At 44.5% G+C, this 19,690-nt stretch overlaps 1 protein-coding gene across 4 annotated transcripts in view; it reads left to right on the top strand.

Moving 5' to 3' along the window:
- The window catches only part of GABRR3 (gamma-aminobutyric acid type A receptor subunit rho3), a 45,440-nt gene extending 29,077 nt beyond the window's left edge, over positions 1-16,363 (top strand). For 3 of the 4 annotated variants that reach the window (XM_050959085.1, XM_050959077.1, XM_050959075.1), the window contains exons 8-10: positions 5,507-5,659; positions 14,849-15,045; positions 15,879-16,363. In XM_050959085.1, coding sequence (XP_050815042.1) covers positions 5,507-5,659; positions 14,849-15,045; positions 15,879-16,181 — 653 coding nt within the window. In that variant the 3' untranslated portion in view covers positions 16,182-16,363. The remainder of the gene's footprint in view (positions 1-5,506; positions 5,660-14,848; positions 15,046-15,878) is intronic. The other variant, XM_050959093.1, reaches the window with a different exon arrangement.
- The last annotated feature ends 3,327 nt before the right edge of the window (positions 16,364-19,690 follow it).

Raw genomic sequence — 19,690 nt, 5'->3', positions numbered from 1 at the left:
TGTTCACCCTCTATAACACTGATAGAAAGATATGCACAGTTGTTTGCTCCCCCAGGTATTAACACATACTCTGAGTTAATTAATAAGTAAAAAGTGATTTTATTAAATACAGAAAATAAGATTTAAGTGGTTCCAAGTAGTAACAGACAGAACAAAGTAAGTCACCAAGCAAAATAAAATAAAACACGCAAATCTATGTCTAATCAAACTGAATACAGATAATCTCACCCTCAGAGATGTTTCAGTAGTTTTTTTCTCAGACGGGACATCTTCCAGGCCTGGGAACAGTTCTTTCCCCTGGTACACCTCTTGTCCCAGCTTAGGTGGTAACTAAGGGATTCTTCATGATGGTTCCCTCTTCTCTTTGTTCTCTTCCACCCCTTTATATATCTTTTGGATAAGGTGGGAATCCTTTTGTCCCTCTGTGAGTTCTCACCTCCTCCTCCTCAATGGAAAGACACCAGGTTAAAGATGGATTCCAGTTCAGGTGACATGATCACATGTCACTGCAAGACTTCATTACCCACTTGCCAGCACACACACATACAGGAAGACTTACAGGTAAAACAGCCATTTGCAGACAATGATCCTAGTTAATGGGAGTTATGAAGATTCCAAACCACCATCAATGGACCATACTTTACATAATTACAATAGGCCCCCAGCGTTATATTTCTAGTTTCAGATACAAGAGTGGTACATTTATACAAATAAGATGATCACTCTCAGGGTATGGCTACGCTTGAAACTTCAAAGCGCTGCCGCGGCAGTGCTTTGAAGTGCAAGTGTGGTCGTAGCGCCAGCGCTGGGAGAGAGCTCTCCCAGCGCTGCACGTACTCCATAGCCTGATGGGGTTTAGCTTGCAGCGCTGGGAGCCGGGCTCCCAGCGCTGCGGCACTGTTTACACTGAGGCTTTACAGCGCTGTATCTTGCAGCACTCGGGGGTGTTTTTTTCACAGCCCTGAGCGAGAAAGTTGCATTGCTGTAAAGCGCCAGTGTAACCAAGACCTCAGTAGATTATAAGCTTTGTAATGATACCTTTTACAAGAGACCTTTTGCATGAAGCATATCTCAATTACATTATAGTCACTAATTATTATATTTTTATAAAACCATATAGACTGCACAAGATCACAAGAATGATGAGCATTATCATTTCCACTAAGAAAACCTAGAATTATAAACTGACTGATATATTTGCTCAGAATGGATCTGTCTTCCCTCTGGCTCCCAGTTTTTTTTGAATTACATTACATATGAAACATGTGGTCTGTATAACACTGAGGTGCCATATACTATCTAAAATACTGGTCTCTAAAGAAGACCCTGTAGAAAGGGGGCATGTAGAGCAGTAGCAGTGTTACCAGCTCTTGCACGATTTGGTCCTCTTTTTAACACTCCTGGAGCCAGGTGATCACAGGAGGATCTCAGCTTTCCCCCCCCCCCTTTTTTTTTAAAGTAAGTTTCTAGCCAAGTTTCTCTCTTGGTTGCAGAGAAAAAGCTTGAAAATATGAACCCAGAAGGCTCAAAACCTAGAAGGCAAATAAAAAGAACCCCAAATCTATTCTTTTTCCAAAATCTTATGGCTTTATGGGCCTGACTCATGAATTTTGAATGCTAGCTGTGAAATGGTGTGAAAACAATCCAGTAATCATGATGCCTCCACAGCACAGCTTACCTCAAGGAATGGATATGCAGAGCACTAACAATGATTCTAACTCAGCATTAATTGCTTACTAAATGTTTTGTGTTTATACAAAAAGTTTCAGAGGAAAATTCGTCCTCTATATCATAAAAATATTTATGGAGACCCTAGTGCAATCTTTTTTCAATATAAATATCTGCCCCAAAATATGAATCTTAATTTCCTCCTGTGGTTCTGGCACTATTCATAACCTGAAAAGAGTTCAGGACCTTTTGAGAGTATTATGGTCATGAATTCATCCACAGCTGTTTTTTATCTTCTATATATTGTGCATGTGATCATAAATACTGAAAAACTTCTGTACCTAAATAGTCACAGTATTTTTTAAAACTGGCAAAAATAATATGCATGCTGCATGTGCTATAGTATCTATTGTGAATCAATTCATTTCAGTGACTATGTTCCTCCTTAGTTATCAAAGCTTATTAATGGAGTAGAGGTGATTTCATGTAGTTTGGTGATGTGCATAAAGCTTAATAAAAGGCTTTAAGACATGCAGGAAAGCTGCAAATAGATTTATTTATAGGAGATCTTCTTTTCAACCTTTAGATAAAATTCATTTACAACTGCAATATTTGCACTTTAATATCTGATATTAAATTCAGCAATATTTGTAACTAATATTGCAGTTGTGATGCCATCTAGCTAAACTTGGAAAAATTCATAGTTTGCATGGACACTTCATCCTTAGCTTTGGCTCTTGTGAAAAAGTGACATAAAACAGTGTAAGCTAAAGGCAGAATTCCAGACTTAAAGAGCATCTTTAACCTGAAAAGTGTCCATGTGAATGTCAGTGTGGAGCGCCATATTTGTTGCACCTCACTGATATCCACATCATTGCGTTCATTTTACTAGGAGAAAGACTGAGGGTTTCTTCCATTACTGCTGGCACCCCACAGTGAGGCTGGGCTCTGAAAGTCAAGCTGGGTCATTTTTCACCTTCACCTTATTTCACCTTCATCATTTAATAAAAGTTCTGCAGAACCAATGAGGCCCTCAGTGGCACATGTGCAACTTCATTGCCTTTAGATCAGGCCATCAGTGATACCTGTGCAAACCCCTGGTCTGCAGTGAGTTTGCAAAGGTGTAACTGATTGGAACTTAATAAACATATTTGTTTATGAAGTGCTGGCTCTGCAGGGTAAAAGAATTAAAAGCAGGAAAGGTGTATTTTTGTCACTGAAATCAATGAGATATGACTGAATACACACAAGGAGCAAATCTGTTGAGTAAAATGAGGCCTTTTTCATGTAGTCACTTGTCAGAATATAACTGCACTTTAGCTTTGATTTGCCTGGAATTTATTATAGAATGCTGTATTTTTTCCTTTCCTGTCTTTTCCCATGGAAGATGGTTATTAAATGCAGAACAGCTCCTCTTAAGCTAATAACATTACTGAGCAAGTGCAGGGGGACACCAATGGTAGTGTGACTCTGATAGGAGCCCTCCTGGCAGGAGGGACCAGAGGACTGCTGAACAGAGACAGAAGCTGTTCCTATAGGGTATATATACACTGCAGCAGAGTGTGAGCCTCTCAGCCTGGGTAGACAGATTTGCAGTAGCAGGGCTCAAGCTACCGTGCTAAAACTAGCTATGTGGCAGTTGCGGCTCGGGCTGCCACTCAGGCTCTTAAACCTAGTGGGTCAGGTGGGATTGAGAATTCGAACTGCAGCGTCCACACTGCTATTTTTAGTGCACTAGCTTCAGCCCTGCTATTGTGAGTCTGTCTTCCTGTGCTGGGAGGCTGGATCCCAGCTCCAGTGTAGACATACCCCTGGACATCTCCTGCCTACACAGATCTGGGTTGTCCTTTCCTGTAGATCCCCGTTATCCACTGGTTTGGAAGTCCTCATCCCTTCCTCACTTCACCATCCTCTAAATTCTCCCCATTTCAGGAATATTTTGCAAGGAACTCCATGAAATAAAGCTCTCAGAATTCTCCTGCCTCTCTTTCCCCTCCCCAGGGGTTCTGCAAAGGACGAGCCAGTTTGGACCATAGTTCTGAAGAATTTTTTTTTTTAATAAAAATCCCATTCCAGGCTAAAACCATGTAGGCTATGTTTAATTTTAGATTGGATTGTTATTATCAGGTGATAAATTCCTAAGAAAGCTCTTTGAACTGGCATCAGTGTTCTACTACAATCTAATTCATGCCTATATTCTCACTGCAAAGGCAGGTTCTGGCTTTCCAGCCATTTCTGACTTCTTTTAACCTCACTCTGTACTCTAAATTCACTGTTGTTCCTAGTGTTGTTGTAGCCTTGTTGGTCCCAGAATACTAGAGAGACAAAGTGGGTGAAATAACATCTTTTATTGGACCAACTTGTGTTGGTGAAAGAGACAAGCTCTCGAGTTTACAGAGAGCTCTTCTTCAGGTCTAGGAAAGATACTTTGAGTATCACAGCTAAATACAAGGTGGGACAGATTGTTCCAAGTGAAGTGGGAAGTTAACACCTCTGCAGTCTTAGAACAAAGGAGAACCTGCTTCAATATGGGGGGGCACAAACCCACACCACTAGTTGTCACCTATCACCCTGCAATGGAACCCATATGGGGTATCTTTAAACAATTACTCATGGGGATCCCATCCTGAAAAAAATCTTTCCTGAACCCCCACTTCTGGCCTTCAAACAATCCCCCAACCTCCCTAAGCTCATTATCAGAACCAAGCTCCCCACAGACCAGGACCTACCAACTCAAAGCAGTACCGTGCACCGGACCCACCAATAATAAAAGATGCGAAACCTGCAGACATATCGCCTCTGCTAAGATGACCAGCACCCGCCCACAACACTCTGTTCAAGATCCCTGGTGCCACCTATGCCTATCACAACATGTGGTCTACCTCATCCAGTGCACTAAATGCCCCCATAACAGCTATGTGGGTGAAATGAGACAAATATTGTTCTCTTGAATGAGCTCTCACAGAAAAATGGTAGAAGACAAAAACGCCATGTCACCTGTGGGCAAATGCTTTTCATAAAACAATCACTCCATATCTGACCTATCAGTCCTCATCCTCAAAGGAAATCTGCACAACACCTTTAAAAGATGAGCATGGGAGCTCACCTTCAGAACTTTGTTAGACACTAAAAATCACAGACTTAATAAAGACACTGGATTTATGGATCATTGCAACAATCTATAACCCACTAGCCCTCCTTTATCAATGACTAAACAGAAGGTGCAATAAAAAAAATATTACCTCACCCACCATGTGTCTCTAAACTCCGGACCGTCCAGTGCTGCAGAATGTCACCCTGATAATTTAGTGGGTGGCACGCTCTTCTCTCTGAAATCAGTTCTAAACCCGCATCCACGCCTGGTGCTAGAAGAGGAACCATACTGTTGTAACATAAAACAACTCTGAGCATCTGCAGCAATAAAAGACCGCATGCCACTTTTCATGGGAGCAGGGATGTCAGTCTCACTGTCCTGGCCAAATTCCATTTTGGATATATATATTCCACCTGCCTGTATTCTCCCAGAAGTTTCAGTTTAAATATTTTTCATTTTCTTTCCTCAACTGCAAAGTAGTATTTTTCTGCACCTTTAAACAGCTGTACTGTTTCACTCTCGACATAGCTCCATTTTAGTGGTGGGTGGATAACAGTTTGTAAAGCACTTTGAGATGAAAGCCATGATATAAAATGAAGGCTTTATTTAATTTATTTATTATTTCTTAGAATACTAATATAATGTACGGGCAAGCAAAGTGGAAAGCAGAGGTTGGTCAGAAGAGTGCTTATATTTATGAAAACATTGATCTTTTTTTTTTCTCTGCCCTCTTTCTTTCAACAGGTTGGTACAACCGCCTTTTTATAAACTTCGCCCTAAGAAGGCATATTTTCTTTTTTGTGCTACAATCCTATTTCCCAGCTATGCTGATGGTGATGCTGTCCTGGGTTTCATTTTGGATTGACAGAAGAGCTGTTCCTGCCAGGGTATCACTGGGTAAACCTTTTTGCAATCTAGTCTTGGAGAGGGATAGGAGGGAGAGGGAAGAGGGCTTTAGGTAGTTTAACTGGGTTCTGATTGCAGTGTATATGTGGCCACGTATCAGATGGGTGTCTGAGTGACAGCATCATTGTCATCCTCACATATCCATTCCGTTATACAGCCTCTGCCCTTGGAAAGGGGGAATTTTGCACTCCACAAATCAGTTTTATTGTACTACAAAACGTGTGACGGGGCACTAGAGGGAGAGGTATCATGGAATTTCATTTAAATGCAGCTGTCACAAAGAATCAATTTGCTCCTTTGTGGATGAAGCAGACAGTTTGGCCTCCCAAATCCTGCAAATTTTGGGGGGAGGGGAGAATATTTAGGAGGCACGGAGCTATCCATGTGGAGGACTTGTGACTCTATACTAGTTCAGGGGCCCATTGACCTTCCCCACCCCCCACCTTCTGGCTCCCTAGAAGTGTGCCTGCAATGCGGCTGTCCTGCCAGGACTTATCCCTCTGACAGATACCCGTGGAAAGCCTAGGGCCGGTGCAAGGAAGTTTTGCGCCCTAGGCGAAACTTCCACCTTGTTCCCTGCCCCCACCCTGCAGCAGCTCCCCGCTACCCCCTGCCATGAGGTCCCCCCCCCCCCGCGGCAGTTCCCCTGCCCCCCCCGGGAGCCATGCAGCACCTCCCCATGCTGGCCCTGCTCTAGTTATCCTCCCCTCTCAGGCTTGCGGCACCAAACAGCTGATGAGAAGGGAGGAAACACTGTAAAAAAAAATTGGGGGCACTGCTTTTTGGCACCACCCAAATTTTGGTGCCTAGTGTGCCTTAATGGTAGCACCGGCCCGGGGAAAGCCATTCGCCTCCCCACCCCACAAGGCGATGTTCTGTAATGCAGAAGGAGCAGGGAGTGCTGAGGAAAAGTTAATATGGACTTGGAGTGGAGGAGAGGAAAATATGCATGCCAACCTGGCCCGAACCCACCTCCAACACTTGTATAAATCCTCAAACCCATGCAGGATTCTCAGTGGGTTCCTGGACAGCTGGCAGTGCCCCAGAGGCCGCTGACATCATACTTCCCCTAGGAGATGGAGATCTATGCACAAACAGAAGTCTCTGTGTGTGGACTCTAGGAAAGGGATGATTTCCCTCCACACACAAAGTGAGCAGTTTCTCAGCGATGTTGTAAGTGCTATAGAATAGTGCTGTGAAGCAGTTTAATATTTTGATTCTATCATTTAGAGTTGGGTTATGCTGCATTTCTAAATGTTATGTTGTATTAAAATGCATGGGGTAAAATGTAAAAAAGTGCCTATGTTACTCATGTATCAGAGGGGTAGCCGTGTTAGTCTGGATCTGTAAAAGCAGCAAAGAATCCTGTGGCACCTTATAGACTAACAGACGTTTTGGAGAATGAGCGTTTGTGGGTGAATACCCACTTCGTCAGATGCATTCACCCACGAACGCTCATGCTCCAAAACGTCTGTTAGTCTATAAGGTGCCACAGGATTCTTTGCTGCTTTTATGTTACTTATGTTTTATGTTACTTATGAACCTAAGTCTCATTGTCAAAAGTTGACATAGGTATTTAGGGCTTGATTTTCAAAGGTATCTAGGCATCTAAAGATTCAGATAGGTACCTAACCTGTTTGGTGGTTTTGAAAATCATGCTAGGTGCCTAACTCCCTCCTTGAAATCAATGGGAGTTAGGTGTCTAACCTGCTTAAGACCAGATTTTCAAAGGTATTTAGGTGCCTAACAATGCAGGTAGTCACATCGGAGCCTTGGTGCCTAAGTCACTTTTGAAAATAGGACCTAGGCTCTTGTGTCACTTAAGTGCTTTTGAAAATTTTGCGTTTAGTGCCTTAACACTTTGCTCAGTAAAGGCCTGACCTATGCACCCTTCTGGATTCAACACTCACAGGATTGGGTATATAAGAAACTAGCTAGTCACTTTTTATAATATGATAATTTTCTTCAGCAGTTGATCACTTGAGATCATTTCAAACCTCTGTCTTTGATGGGAGCTAACACTAATGGCCTTGGAATTAATACAGTTTTTTTCCCCCAAGATTAACATCTGTTTGAGAATCTGGTGGAGACATATTGCTCTGTCAAACGTACCCGTAATGCTTCCGAGTCCCATTGCTATAGGTTTAAGAATTAATGGTGGCGTTGCCATTATTCATTCGTACTATCAGAGCATCTTTGATTTCAGAAGCCGATTGTTTTGTCATACTTCTCAAACAAGGGAACACTGAGAGCTCTAGTGTAAAATAACATCAACTGGAGTTAGATCTGCTAAAGAAAATGTTTTTCTGTCGCCATATTGATCCGTGAGGAAAAAGGAGACCTGTAAAGAATGTGATAACTTTTTATTGGAACAATCAATAATTATAATATATAAGAAGATAAGATAAATTATTTGTTGGTTTAAGAAAAGTTATTAGGAGATATCCTGTCTACTGCTATAAATGAAACTCCTGTTTCTCTTTATTTATGAGAAAACTATCGTGCACTATTTTATAAAGTAAAAATTCTTGAGTCTCAAAAGGTGATCTAAAAATGTTGATAAGACTGTGCTCTACTGAAGTTAGCAAGTTACGACTTTTCTTTCTTTAAATTATATGTGAATTGCTATAGATTTTCAAAAAAATTTGTCTGCATTCCAACAGCATAGTTTAGATAATTTCCAGTCAGGTTTGACAGCAATGGTTTGGAAACTTGATTGTTTTATAAAGCTGTAGTCCTATATATGCAATGCACGCTGGTTTCCCTAATGTGTATACCTTTTTAATACATAGGGTTCCACTTACATGGTACATTTCGAACTCCAGTGTTCAACTGAGTAATCTGCAGATGAGAGAGGGGAAGATAAAGTCATTGTAGATTTCAACCAGCATAAACTGGAGTAGGACAATGGTGAATTAGGCCTTGTGCATTGAATCATAGGCTTGGAAGGGACCTCAGGAGGTCATCTAGTCCAGCCTGCTGCTCAAAGCAGGCCCAATCCCCAGCCAGATTTTTGCCCTAGATCCCTAAATGGCCCCCTCAAGAATTGAACTTACAACCCTGAGTTTAGCAGGCCAATGCTCAAACCACTGAGCCAGTAGGAACATTTCTGTCAAAATGAAATATAGGTGAGAACATTTGGCAAAACTCCCATAACATATGTTCCCATTCTCATCTGCCATGAATCTGATCAGAATTGTTTCTAATTAGCTTTTGATGAAAAATAGCTAATTTTTGCTAATTATTGATTGACTTGGGAGTTGTAGGCACTCAGCACCCACCAGTATGAGGGCCTTACAATAGATAAAAAAATACTTTTTTACATACATAATCACCCTTTGGAGCCCACTGCTACAGAACATTATTGAGGCAAAATAGCTAAGCAAATTCAGCATAACATGAGATAGTTATATGAATAAGGGGTCAGAGCATCTGTTCATCTACCAAGTATGGATAGCAATCCACAGGTATAGAATAATAGAATATCAGGGTTGGAAGGGACCTTAGAGGGTCGTCTAGTCCAACCCCCTGCTCAAAGCAGGACCAATCCCCAACTAAATAATCCCAACCAGGGCTTTGTCAAGCCTGACCTTAAAAACCTTTAGGGAAGGAGATGCCACCACCTCCCTAGGTAACCCATTCCAATGCTTCACCACCCTCCTAGTGAAAAAGTTTTTCCCAATATCCAACCTAAACCTCCCCCACTGCAACTTGAGACCATTACTCCTTGTTCTGTCATCTGGTACCACTGAGAACAGTCTAAATCCATCCTCTTTGGAACCCTCTTTAAGGTAGCTGAAAGCAGCTATCAAATCCCACCTCATTCTTCTCATCTGCAGACTAAGCAATCCCAGTTCCCTCAGCTTCTCCTCATAAGTAATGTGCTCCAGCCCTTAATCATTCTTGTTGCCCTCTGCTGGACTCTTTCCAATTTTTCCACATCCTTCTTGTAGTATGGGTCCCACACTGGACAAAGCACTCCAGATGAGGCCTCACCAATGTCGAATAGAGAGGAATGATCACGTCCTTTGATCTGCTGGCAATGCTCCTACTTATATAGCCCAAAATGCCGTTAGCCTTCTTGATAACAAGGCACACTGTTGGCTCATATCCAGCTTCTCGTCCACTGTAACCTCTAGGTCCTTTTCTGCAGAACTGCTTCTTAGCCACTTGGTCCCTACTCCGTAACAGTGCATGGGATTCTTCTGTCCTAAGTGCAGGACTCTGCACTTGTCCTTGTTGAACCTCATCAGATTTCTTTTGGCCCAATCCTCTAATTTGTCTAGGTCCCTCTGTATCCTATCCCTACTCTCCAGCGTTATCTACCACTCCTCCCAGTTTAGTATCATCTGCAAACTTGCTGAGGGTGCAGTCCACACCATCCTCCAAATCATTAATGAAGATATTGAACAAAACCGGCCCCAGGACTGACCCTTGGGGCACTCTGCTTGAGACCGGCTGCCAACTAGACATAGAGTCATTTATCACTACCCATTGAGCCCGACGATTTAGCCATCTTTCTATCCATCTTATAGTCCATTTGTCCAGCCCATAAGAATACTGTAGGAGTCCTATCTTGGCTACATCCCATCCCCACCCAGCCTCTCCCACCACTGGGGCTGCAATAGTTGGCTTCTAATCCTCTAGTTGAGAAGGGATTGAAAGTGGCTTGCACCAGCAAAGGTTGACTTTCTGACACCAGTGGCCTTGTGCCCTGAGTTATGCCTGTGTAAACCAGCTGATTTCGTCCCACTGTTACGGAAATAATTAAAAATTTCAAAGATGGTTCAGTTGTTTTGCGTTTAAAGCATCTACAGTTCATAGATTCATAGCATTTAAGCCCAGAAGGGACCATTTAATGATCATTTAGTCTGATTTCCTGCATAACACAGGCCATAGAATTTCACCCAATAGCATCAAGCATATAACCTCTGTTTTGAGCTAAAGTAAATCTTTTATAAATATATTCAGTCTTGATTTACCTAGTTAGGATAAAAAAAAGTCTTTGCCCTTCAGACCATATCCTCGTCAGCAACAGAGGTAAGGAAGAAATAACTCATCCTCCCTGCAACCCATTGTGGGATATTGCATAGTGCAGGGGTCGGCAACCTTTCAGAAGTGGTGTGCTGAGTCTTCATTTATTCACTCTAATTTAAGGTTTCGAGTGCCGGTCATACATTTTAATGTTTTTTAGAAGGTCTCTCTCTACAAGTCTATATATTATATAACTAAACTAGTGTTGTATTGTAAAATAAACAAGGTTTTCAAAATGTTTAAGAAGCTTCATTTAAAATTAAATTAAAATGTTGATCTTACGCCACCGACCCACTCAGCCCGCTGCTGGTCTGGGGTTCTGTTCACCTAGGCCGGCAGTGGGCTGAGTGGGGCCTGCAGCCAGGACCCCAGCTGGGAAGGGTCTGGCAGCCAGAACCCCAGACCGGCAGCGGGCTGTGTGGGGCTGGTGGCCGGAACCCCAGACTGGTAGTAGGCTGAGCGGCTCAGCCCACTGCCACTCAGGGGTTCCATCCTCCGGCTCCTGCCAGCCGGGATCCCGGTTGCAGGACCCGCTCAGCCCAGTGCTGGTCTGGGGTCCCGGCCCTGCCCACATACAGTGGTTACCTACCTTCTCCTTGGTTCTGGCCCATTCTCTTCCTCTCTCTGCACTGAGCTAAGAGTTGGAGTGGACCGAGCACAGGGCTGGGGGGAAAGGGTCTGGCCAGGAGCTAGAATGAAGGAGGGGGCTCAGGGTTGGGGCAGGAGGTTTGGGTGTGGGGGCACTTACCTAGGCAGCTCCCATGTGGTGTGAGAGGTGCAGGTGGGAATGTGAATGAGGGTGCAGGGGCTCCCGTTTGGTGCTCAGGGTAGGGATGTGCAGGGTGCCTGGTGTCATAAACAGATAGCTAAGGGTTAATGTCTCTTTCACCTATAAAAGGGTTAACAAACAGTGACCTGAAAAACCTGACCAGAGGACCAATCAGAAAACAAGACTTTTTCAAATCTGGGTGGAGGGAAGTTTGGGTGTGAGTCCTTTGTTCTTGGTCTGTTCTTTTTCTGGGCTCTGAGAGTGACCACAGGAATCTCCAGGCTTTCTAATCTTCTGTTTCCATGTTGTAAGTACAAGGATAGTAAGATAATAGGTTTATATTGTTTTTTTGTATTTACATGTGTGTAGTTGCTGGAATGTGTTAAATTGTATTCTGTTTGGATAAGGTTGTTTATTCATTTTTTCTTTTAAGCAATTGACCCTGTATATTGTCACCTTGATACAGAGACCAATTTTATGTCTTTTTCTTTCTTTTTATATAAAGCTTTCTTTTTAAAACCTGTTGGATTTTTTTTTTTAGTGGGGGCTCAAGGGGATTGAGTCTGCAGCTCACCAGGGAATTGGTGGGAGGAAGAAGACAGGGGAGAAGAGAGAATCTCTTTGCGTTAGATTTACTAAGCCTGAATTTGCATAACCTCTGGGTGAGGGGAGAGAAATAGTTGATTTCTTGGTGCAGTGTTTCAAGGACTTGAAGCAGGGAATCTCCTAGAGTACCCGGGGCGGGGAAATCTGGGAGGAGGTAAAGAGGGGGAAGGGAAGTGGGTTATTTCCCTTTGTGGTGAGACTCAGGGCATCTGAGTCTTGGGGTTCCCCAGGGAAGGTTTTGGGGAGACCAGAGTGAGCCAGACACTGGAATTCTCTGGCTGGTGGCAGCGATATCAGATCCAAGCTGGTAATTAAGTTTGGAGGTTTCATGCTCACTTCTTATGTTCTGAACTCTAAGGTTCAGATCTGAGTAGGAAAGTTATGACACATGGGATGTGGAGGGGCTGGGGATATGGGGGGTGCAAGAGTTAGGGCAGAGGGCTGGGGGCATGTGAGGGGGTGCAGGTGTCAGGGTAGGGGGGCTGGGTATATGTGGGGGTGCTAGTCAGGGCTGGGATCATGGAGGGGGGTGAAGGAGTCAGAGGACTGGGTAGTATAGGGCTCAGGGCAGGGGCCTGGGGGTGTGTGTGGGGGGGGTCAGGGCTCAGGGCAGAGGGCTGGGTGACTGTCCCCCCAGAACCCCCAACACCCCCTGCTCCTTGTCCCGACTATCCACTCCTGGACCCCACCCCCTATCTAAGCCTCCCTGCCCCTTATCTCCTGACTGCCCCCCTAGGACCCTACTCTCTACCTGTCCCCTGACTGCCCCAACCCTTATCCACACCCCCACACCCAGACAGACCCCTTGGACTCCCAGGCCTATCTAACCGCTCCCCACCCCCTGACAGGACCCCCAGAACTCTGGACCCATACAAACCCCCCGCTCTCTGCCTGCCCCAACCCCTCTCCACACCCCTGACTCCTGACAGCCCCCCAAACTCCCAACTCATCCAATCCTCCCAGCTCCTTGTCCCCTGACCACCCCCTCCAGAGACCCCTCCACCCTAACTGCCCCCCCGGACTCTCCTTGCTCCCTGACCCCTATCCACCCCCTAAACAGACCCCGGGACTCCCATTTCCCATCCAACCCCCCTGCTCCCTGACTGCCCCCTCCAGAGACCCCCACCCCTAACCACCCCCTCATCCAACCCACCCTGCTCCCTGTCCCCTGACTGCCCCCACCCCTTACCCAACCCCCTACCTCCAGCCCCGGATCCATTACCATGAGGCTCCTCACTCATCCGGAGCCCTGCCGCCGCCACACGCGCACGCAGCCCTGCTCCGCCACATCCCTCAGAGCGCTGCGCACGAGGCAGCAGGGCTCCGGGTGAGCGGGGAGCGTCTTTCCCTCCCCACGCAACCAAACGCTGCCCCGCGGGAGCGCGCAGCCCCGGCTCCCAGAGCGCTGCACGCGCAGCAGCTGGGCTCTAGGGAAAGGTGGGGGCGGTGGCAGCAGCTTGCTGCGCTCGGGCCAGGACCGTGGACCCCGCAGCTTGCCACGTCAGCACGATTTTTAATGACAAGCAGAGTCCCAGCAGGCAGCCGCGTGCCATCGGTTGCTGACCCCTGGCATAGTGGCATGTATTAGACTTCCCTCTGAAGCATCTGGCTCTGAGCAGTATTGGAAAGAGGATATCAGTCTGTGAAGGTCAGCTGGTCTGTTCTGATATGGCAATTCCTATGTAGTCAGTCCCCATCCCTTTAAAATCATTTCCATTGTGGCCAGTGCACTACCCATAATAAAGAAAGGCGGCACTTGGTATTTAACAGCTGGAGAATCACTTCACCACTTAGGGTTGCAGAGATGTAGCTTAGATCACAAGGTCCTGTTGTGTTATTTTTTCCTTTGAGTCAATGTGTGACAATGATGTGCCATCACGACACTTCACACTGTACTGATGTTACATGACATAATGTCATTGTACAACACAATGAATCTCTTGGGTCTCTCCTCAGTTGCTAGAATTGAGTGGGGGGATCCCTCCTCCCACCGGCTTGTCAAGGCGCTTCCATAGTAATCTAAAAAATACCTTCCTAATTTCTAAAGTGAATTATTGGGAAAATTGTTTGGGCTTGATTGTGGTTTTTAAGGCGCTGGCTGTACTTAGGGAGGGAGTGAGAAAGAGAATAGGAAAGAGTATTGCTCCCGTAGTAGCTCCCAGAGGCATAATGCCTGAGGTAGACACAACAGGCCTGATATTCCCCTCACTTACGCTAGTTTTACACTGATGTAATTCCACTGATTTCAGTTGATATAGTCTTGATGAACGCTGGTGTCAATGAGAAATGAATTAGGCCCAACACACACAGCGGTGGCATCTTCTGCAACTTTTAACAGGATCCATTGGACACACTGTCCCCTGCACCAGCCTAGGTGTGCTGACCACAGCCCTGTCTTCACTCCAGTTCTTACTCATTTTCTAGTGCTGCTGTTCGTACTTTGGTTTCCTGGACCTCACATGGAATCACAAGGACCATCCTCTCTGTTTACGTTCGTGCAGAGCTAGGACTAGGCACATTGTAGCCCTTTATGTGATCATCAGATTTCCCACAGAATGAACACAGAGGTGACCTAATGAATCTGGTGGTGTATTTGGTAGGCCCTGTAAAATGGCCCTTCATGGTACACTCCACATTTCATAGCCTGTACAAAGAGTTGAAAGGGGGATCAACTGGTTGCACCCACAAACCTTTGCTGATCAAGCAATTGGTGGCCAGTTGGATAAAAACAATTGGATCTTGTTTGTGTTAATCGCTTCTTTCTTTGGCAGGTATAACTACTGTGCTGACCATGTCAACCATAATTACAGGAGTAAGTGCCTCAATGCCTCAGGTGTCTTACATAAAAGCTGTGGATGTATACTTATGGATCAGTTTTCTTTTTGTCTTCCTGTCCGTCATCGAATACGCAGCTGTGAATTATCTCACCACAGCAGAAGAGAGAAAACAACTCAAAAAAAGAGGGAAGGTACAAACGTGTGTGTTGTTGTTGTCAGACAGCCTCACAGAAGCCACAAAGTAATCCAAATACAGCAAAATGCCATTGCATTCTGTGACGTGTGTGCTGTGACTGTGTTTGTCTCTGCTCAGTGACTAATTGATTATTCATTCTTTCCTCCTCTTGGCTGATAGGAGGGAAGGTACGTCCCCTCTCCTGGATCCTGAGTAGTCTACACTCCCTGATTCTTCTGGTGGGAGAAGATAAGGGGACTCCATACTTTTATTTCTCTCCTGGGGAGGTGGCAGTGAGAGTCTGTCCATACTTTCTCTGCCCCTTCTGGTCATTGAGAGGGAAGGTCTCCATCAACTCTTTCTCCTCATTCCTGGTAGTTGAGGGCCCCATCTTTCTTTATTCTGGGATCCTGAGTGGGATGGGATCTCCCACATCCTGATGGTCAGTGGGGTCTCCCTACTCCTGCTTCCTGAAAAGGAAGGGCCATTTCTCCTTTCTCCCTTCCCCCAATTTCTTTTATTTATTTTTTATTGGTGAGAGGGGTCACATGGCATGCTCACAAGGGTGCTCATATAGCGCCAATGAATTCACTGTTTTATTCAAGAGAATATTCATAGAAAATGTTATGAGGTGTTCTAGCTGTAGTTAACATGGCCCTGCTGATACTAAGCAGTTTCCACAGGTAGGTATTCACTTGCTCATGTTATGAGGTAGCCACATTTTTTTTCCATCTAGCACATCCATTAGCAGACAGAGCCTCCATGTGGATGATTATTCAGTGGATAAAGCTTCATTATTTAGCACTCCAATGGCTACTGCTTACTCACACAATAATTCTCTGTTGCCAGGTTTCAGGAATGTATAACATTGATGCAGTACAAGCAATGGCCTTTGATGGCTGCTATCATGACAATGAGGCTGACATTGATATGACCACCTTTGCGGTCCACTCTGAAGAGAGCTCAGCCCGGGGACGGGCAGCCAGCATCCCAAACCTGGATGCAACCCGCATAAAAAGGAAGAGATCCTTGAAAGGAAATGTGGGCAGGATTATTTTGCAGAACAATCACGTCATTGACACATATTCCAGGATTATATTTCCCACTGTGTATATTGTATTCAACTTTTTTTACTGGGGTTTGTATGTATGAAAGGAAAACACTATAATCTATGCACTATTTTGCATGTAAGGATAGCAGAATTATGTTTTTAAAAAAATCAACAGCAATAGAAGAAATGTTTAAAAGTTTCTGAAATTGATTCAGACATCGGTCAAGAGCATGTTGATATGGTGACAGAAAAATTATGAATTAAAACCCCAAATAATTCTGGCTTCTTCATGCTTTGTAACTTCTGAATGTAAGAAGATTTTTAATTGGCTCACTGAGTGCTTCACTGTGATAGCCTTACCCAGGCTACTTCCAGAGTTAAATAGGGAATTTGCATATCAAGGGACCTTGCACCACACTGCTAAATAGTTGTCAGCTCCAGTAAAACGGGACTTAAATGTATTACCCAGTCTAGGGGCTTGTCTACATCAGAAAGTTGCAGCGCTGGTGAGGGGGTTACAGCGCTGCAACTTAGGAGGTGTACACATCTGCAGGGCATCACCAGCGCTGCAACTCCCTGTTTGCAACGCTGGCCGTACTCTCATTTTGTCTCGGGTGTAGAGGATCCAGCGCTGGTAATCAAGTGTAGACACTTACCAGCGCTTTTCTTGACCTCCGTGGAATAAGCAGGTAACCCAGCATACCTGAGGAAGCCTCTGGTAATCAAGCAGGTCTCCTTCCCCGGTTTGCTCTCGCGTTCCCCGAACCCCGAGCAAGCAGGTCTCCTTCCCTGCGGTTTGCAGGGTGGTTCGGAGAACGCGAGAGCAAACCGCGGCGAAGCTGGTCTCCTTCCCCGGTTTGCTCTCGCGTTCCCCGAACCCCCCTGCAAACCGCAGGGAAGGAGACCTGCTTGCTCGGGGGTTCGGGGAACGCGAGAGCAAACCGGGGAAGGAGACCAGCTTCGCCGCGGTTTGCTCTCGCGTTCCCCGAATCCCCCTTGAAGCCGCCCAACAGCGCTGCAGTGTGGCCACATCTAACACCACTTGCAGCGCTGGTTGCTGTAAGTGTGGCCACTCTGCAGCGCTGGCCCTATACAGCTGTACTAATACAGCTGTAACAACCAGCGCTGCAAAATTGTAGATGTAGACATACCCTAGCTTGCTGTAACCATTCCTCCCTATGCAGCCTCTCTGTTCATTCCCCATTTGTGACACAGGTAAGTATGATGCAGTCAACATGAGAATTCTTCTCCAAATGTCTCCTCTCTCTCTTAGCTTCCTGCATTCCTGTTGTGCTGGCCAGTTTGCTATATACTTCAGTAGCCTTTATGCTTGGATGACAACTTAGCGGAAGGGGATGATGGATGAGTGGTGAATAGGGAACCAGCCACAGGCAGGAAGTGAGCTGGATGGAGTTACATCATTAAGACCTCACACAACTTAAGGCTCTGTCTGACGTCCATGAGCCACTCATGTTTTGGAGTGACCTTAGATCATCATTCCTTGAAATGTTGACAGTATTTTAGTAGCCTAGGGGCAGTCCCTTAGCTGGATGAATGGGCTGGTACAAGGAGCAGACCTGTCAACTATACTTCATTACAAGGTATGTCATTCATTTTGGACCCCATCTAATTCAGCCTCACACAAACCTGCTGTTATCTTCCTGCTTCCATAAATCATTCAGATTGGAACTCTTAAGGCTGGGATTTTAGAAAACTTTATAACAGGAAAAGGAAAAAAAATCCCCACTTGTTACAAGATTCTGACTCTTCTATTTTTTATTGTACACATCAGTTTGGGTTTTTATCTCATATCTTGGTCTTGGAGATTGAAAGTTATGGTGACGAGAATCTGTGAATGGCTGCCTGGTCCCATGATTCTGATCTTAGATCAAGGTATTGAAGATCACTGAGAATGAGAACCACAACACAGAGGAAATTAAAGGAAAAAGTTATGCACAAGCAAAGCCACATTCTCTCATCCTGTCAATCCCCAGAAAGAATCTTGCATTGATTTCCCTTTGGTTCAGGCAATGGGAGTCAAACCTAGGGCGCCACGGCAAAAAGAAGCTTAGCAACAGCAAAAAGAATCAAGTAATTGTGGAATTACTTGTGTGACTTGTCCAAATTAGTAGCGCTCTCCCTAGGAAATTTTTGTGTCTCATTAATAAAATGAATTCAACGGGGAGATGTGTGTTGGTAGAAAATGTCAAAAGTTAAATGCCTGCTACTGCTGGGTTAAAATAAAGGAAATGGAAATAAAGTTGAAAACATGAATCACTTTCTGGCATGTATGATTTCACTGCTGTGATACTATTTGTTCATAGAATGATGATGTCTGCTACTCTGCAAAAAGTGTTTGTCAAGATCCCAGATACGGATTTGGAAAAGTTGGTGAATCACTGCACACAGGGTGACTGAGATCCATGAGTGAGTGGGGTTTTTTGGCAACCACTTTACTGCCAAACAAATTATCAGCGCTAATATTGTTTGATACTGGTTCAGGGAATCCTGTCATGGAAAGCAGAACTGTGCAGTTGGAATTACAGTGTTGGGAAAGTGAAGCCAAAGGACACAAGGATCCTACAACAAAACCTTAGTATTGGTACATGAGGCATCGGGCTGAGCAGATTTCTGTTATATAAAAAAAGTTAATACAGCATCCTTATTGTGCTGCCATCGCCACCAACAGATTACCCACTCTACCCTGCACATATGCTCCAGTCTGTCGGAGAAGGTCCCATCCAATTGTTCCAGTTGTGCTCTCTCAAATTTTTAACCCTGTGAACTACTGTAAAAACATCACTTACTGTTGTTCAGTTGTACTGGAACAAATATTTTCCCAGTAGCTGAAGGATAATCCACAGCTGCCAGTATAAATGCTGGAACTTCTTGGTTGTAATTAGGTAATTCCTATTCTAAATTCTTACTGAATAGCTGATAGCAAAAGTTCCATAATACTGAATGCACAACTCCTAAAACAGCCTGGCAAATGAGAGAGCAGGTGGAGATGTTTACAAAGGGAGAGGAAAAAAGTCATCTCTGTCTTTCCTTTCATAGCACAATTTCTTTAGTTTTCTGATGCACTAGGCTAGTTTAATTTGTTCTGAAAGCTGCTGTCATAAACAGATAGCTAAGGGTTAATGTCTCTTTCACCTGAAGCACCTGACCAGAGGACCAATCAGGAAACCGGATTTTTTCAACTTTGGGTGGAGAGAACTGAGTGTTTTGTCTTTGTTTTCTGGCTGCCTGCTTTCTCTGAGCTTTGGAGAAGTAGTTCTACTTTCTAGTCTTCTGTTTCTAAGTGTAAGGACAAAGAGATCAGATAGTAAGTTCTATGGTTTCTTTTCTTTGGTATTTGCATGAATATAAGTGCTGGAGTGCTTTGATTTGTATTCTTTTGGAATAAGGCTGTTTATTCAATATTCTTTTAAGCAATTGACCCTGTGTTGTATCATCTAATACAGAGAGAACATTTGTACTTATTTTTCTTTCTTTTTATATAAAGCTTTCTTTTAAGACCTGTTGGAGTTTTTCTTTACTTCAGGGAAATTGAGTCTGTACTCACCAAGGAATTGGTGGGAGGAAGGAATCGGGGAGATTTGTGTGTTGG

This window comes from Gopherus flavomarginatus, chromosome 1 (assembly GCF_025201925.1).
Source record: "Gopherus flavomarginatus isolate rGopFla2 chromosome 1, rGopFla2.mat.asm, whole genome shotgun sequence".
Taxonomy (NCBI): Eukaryota; Metazoa; Chordata; order Testudines; family Testudinidae; genus Gopherus; species Gopherus flavomarginatus.
The sequence above is the reverse complement of the archived record's forward strand: the minus strand, read 5'-3'. Positions and strand labels throughout refer to the sequence as shown.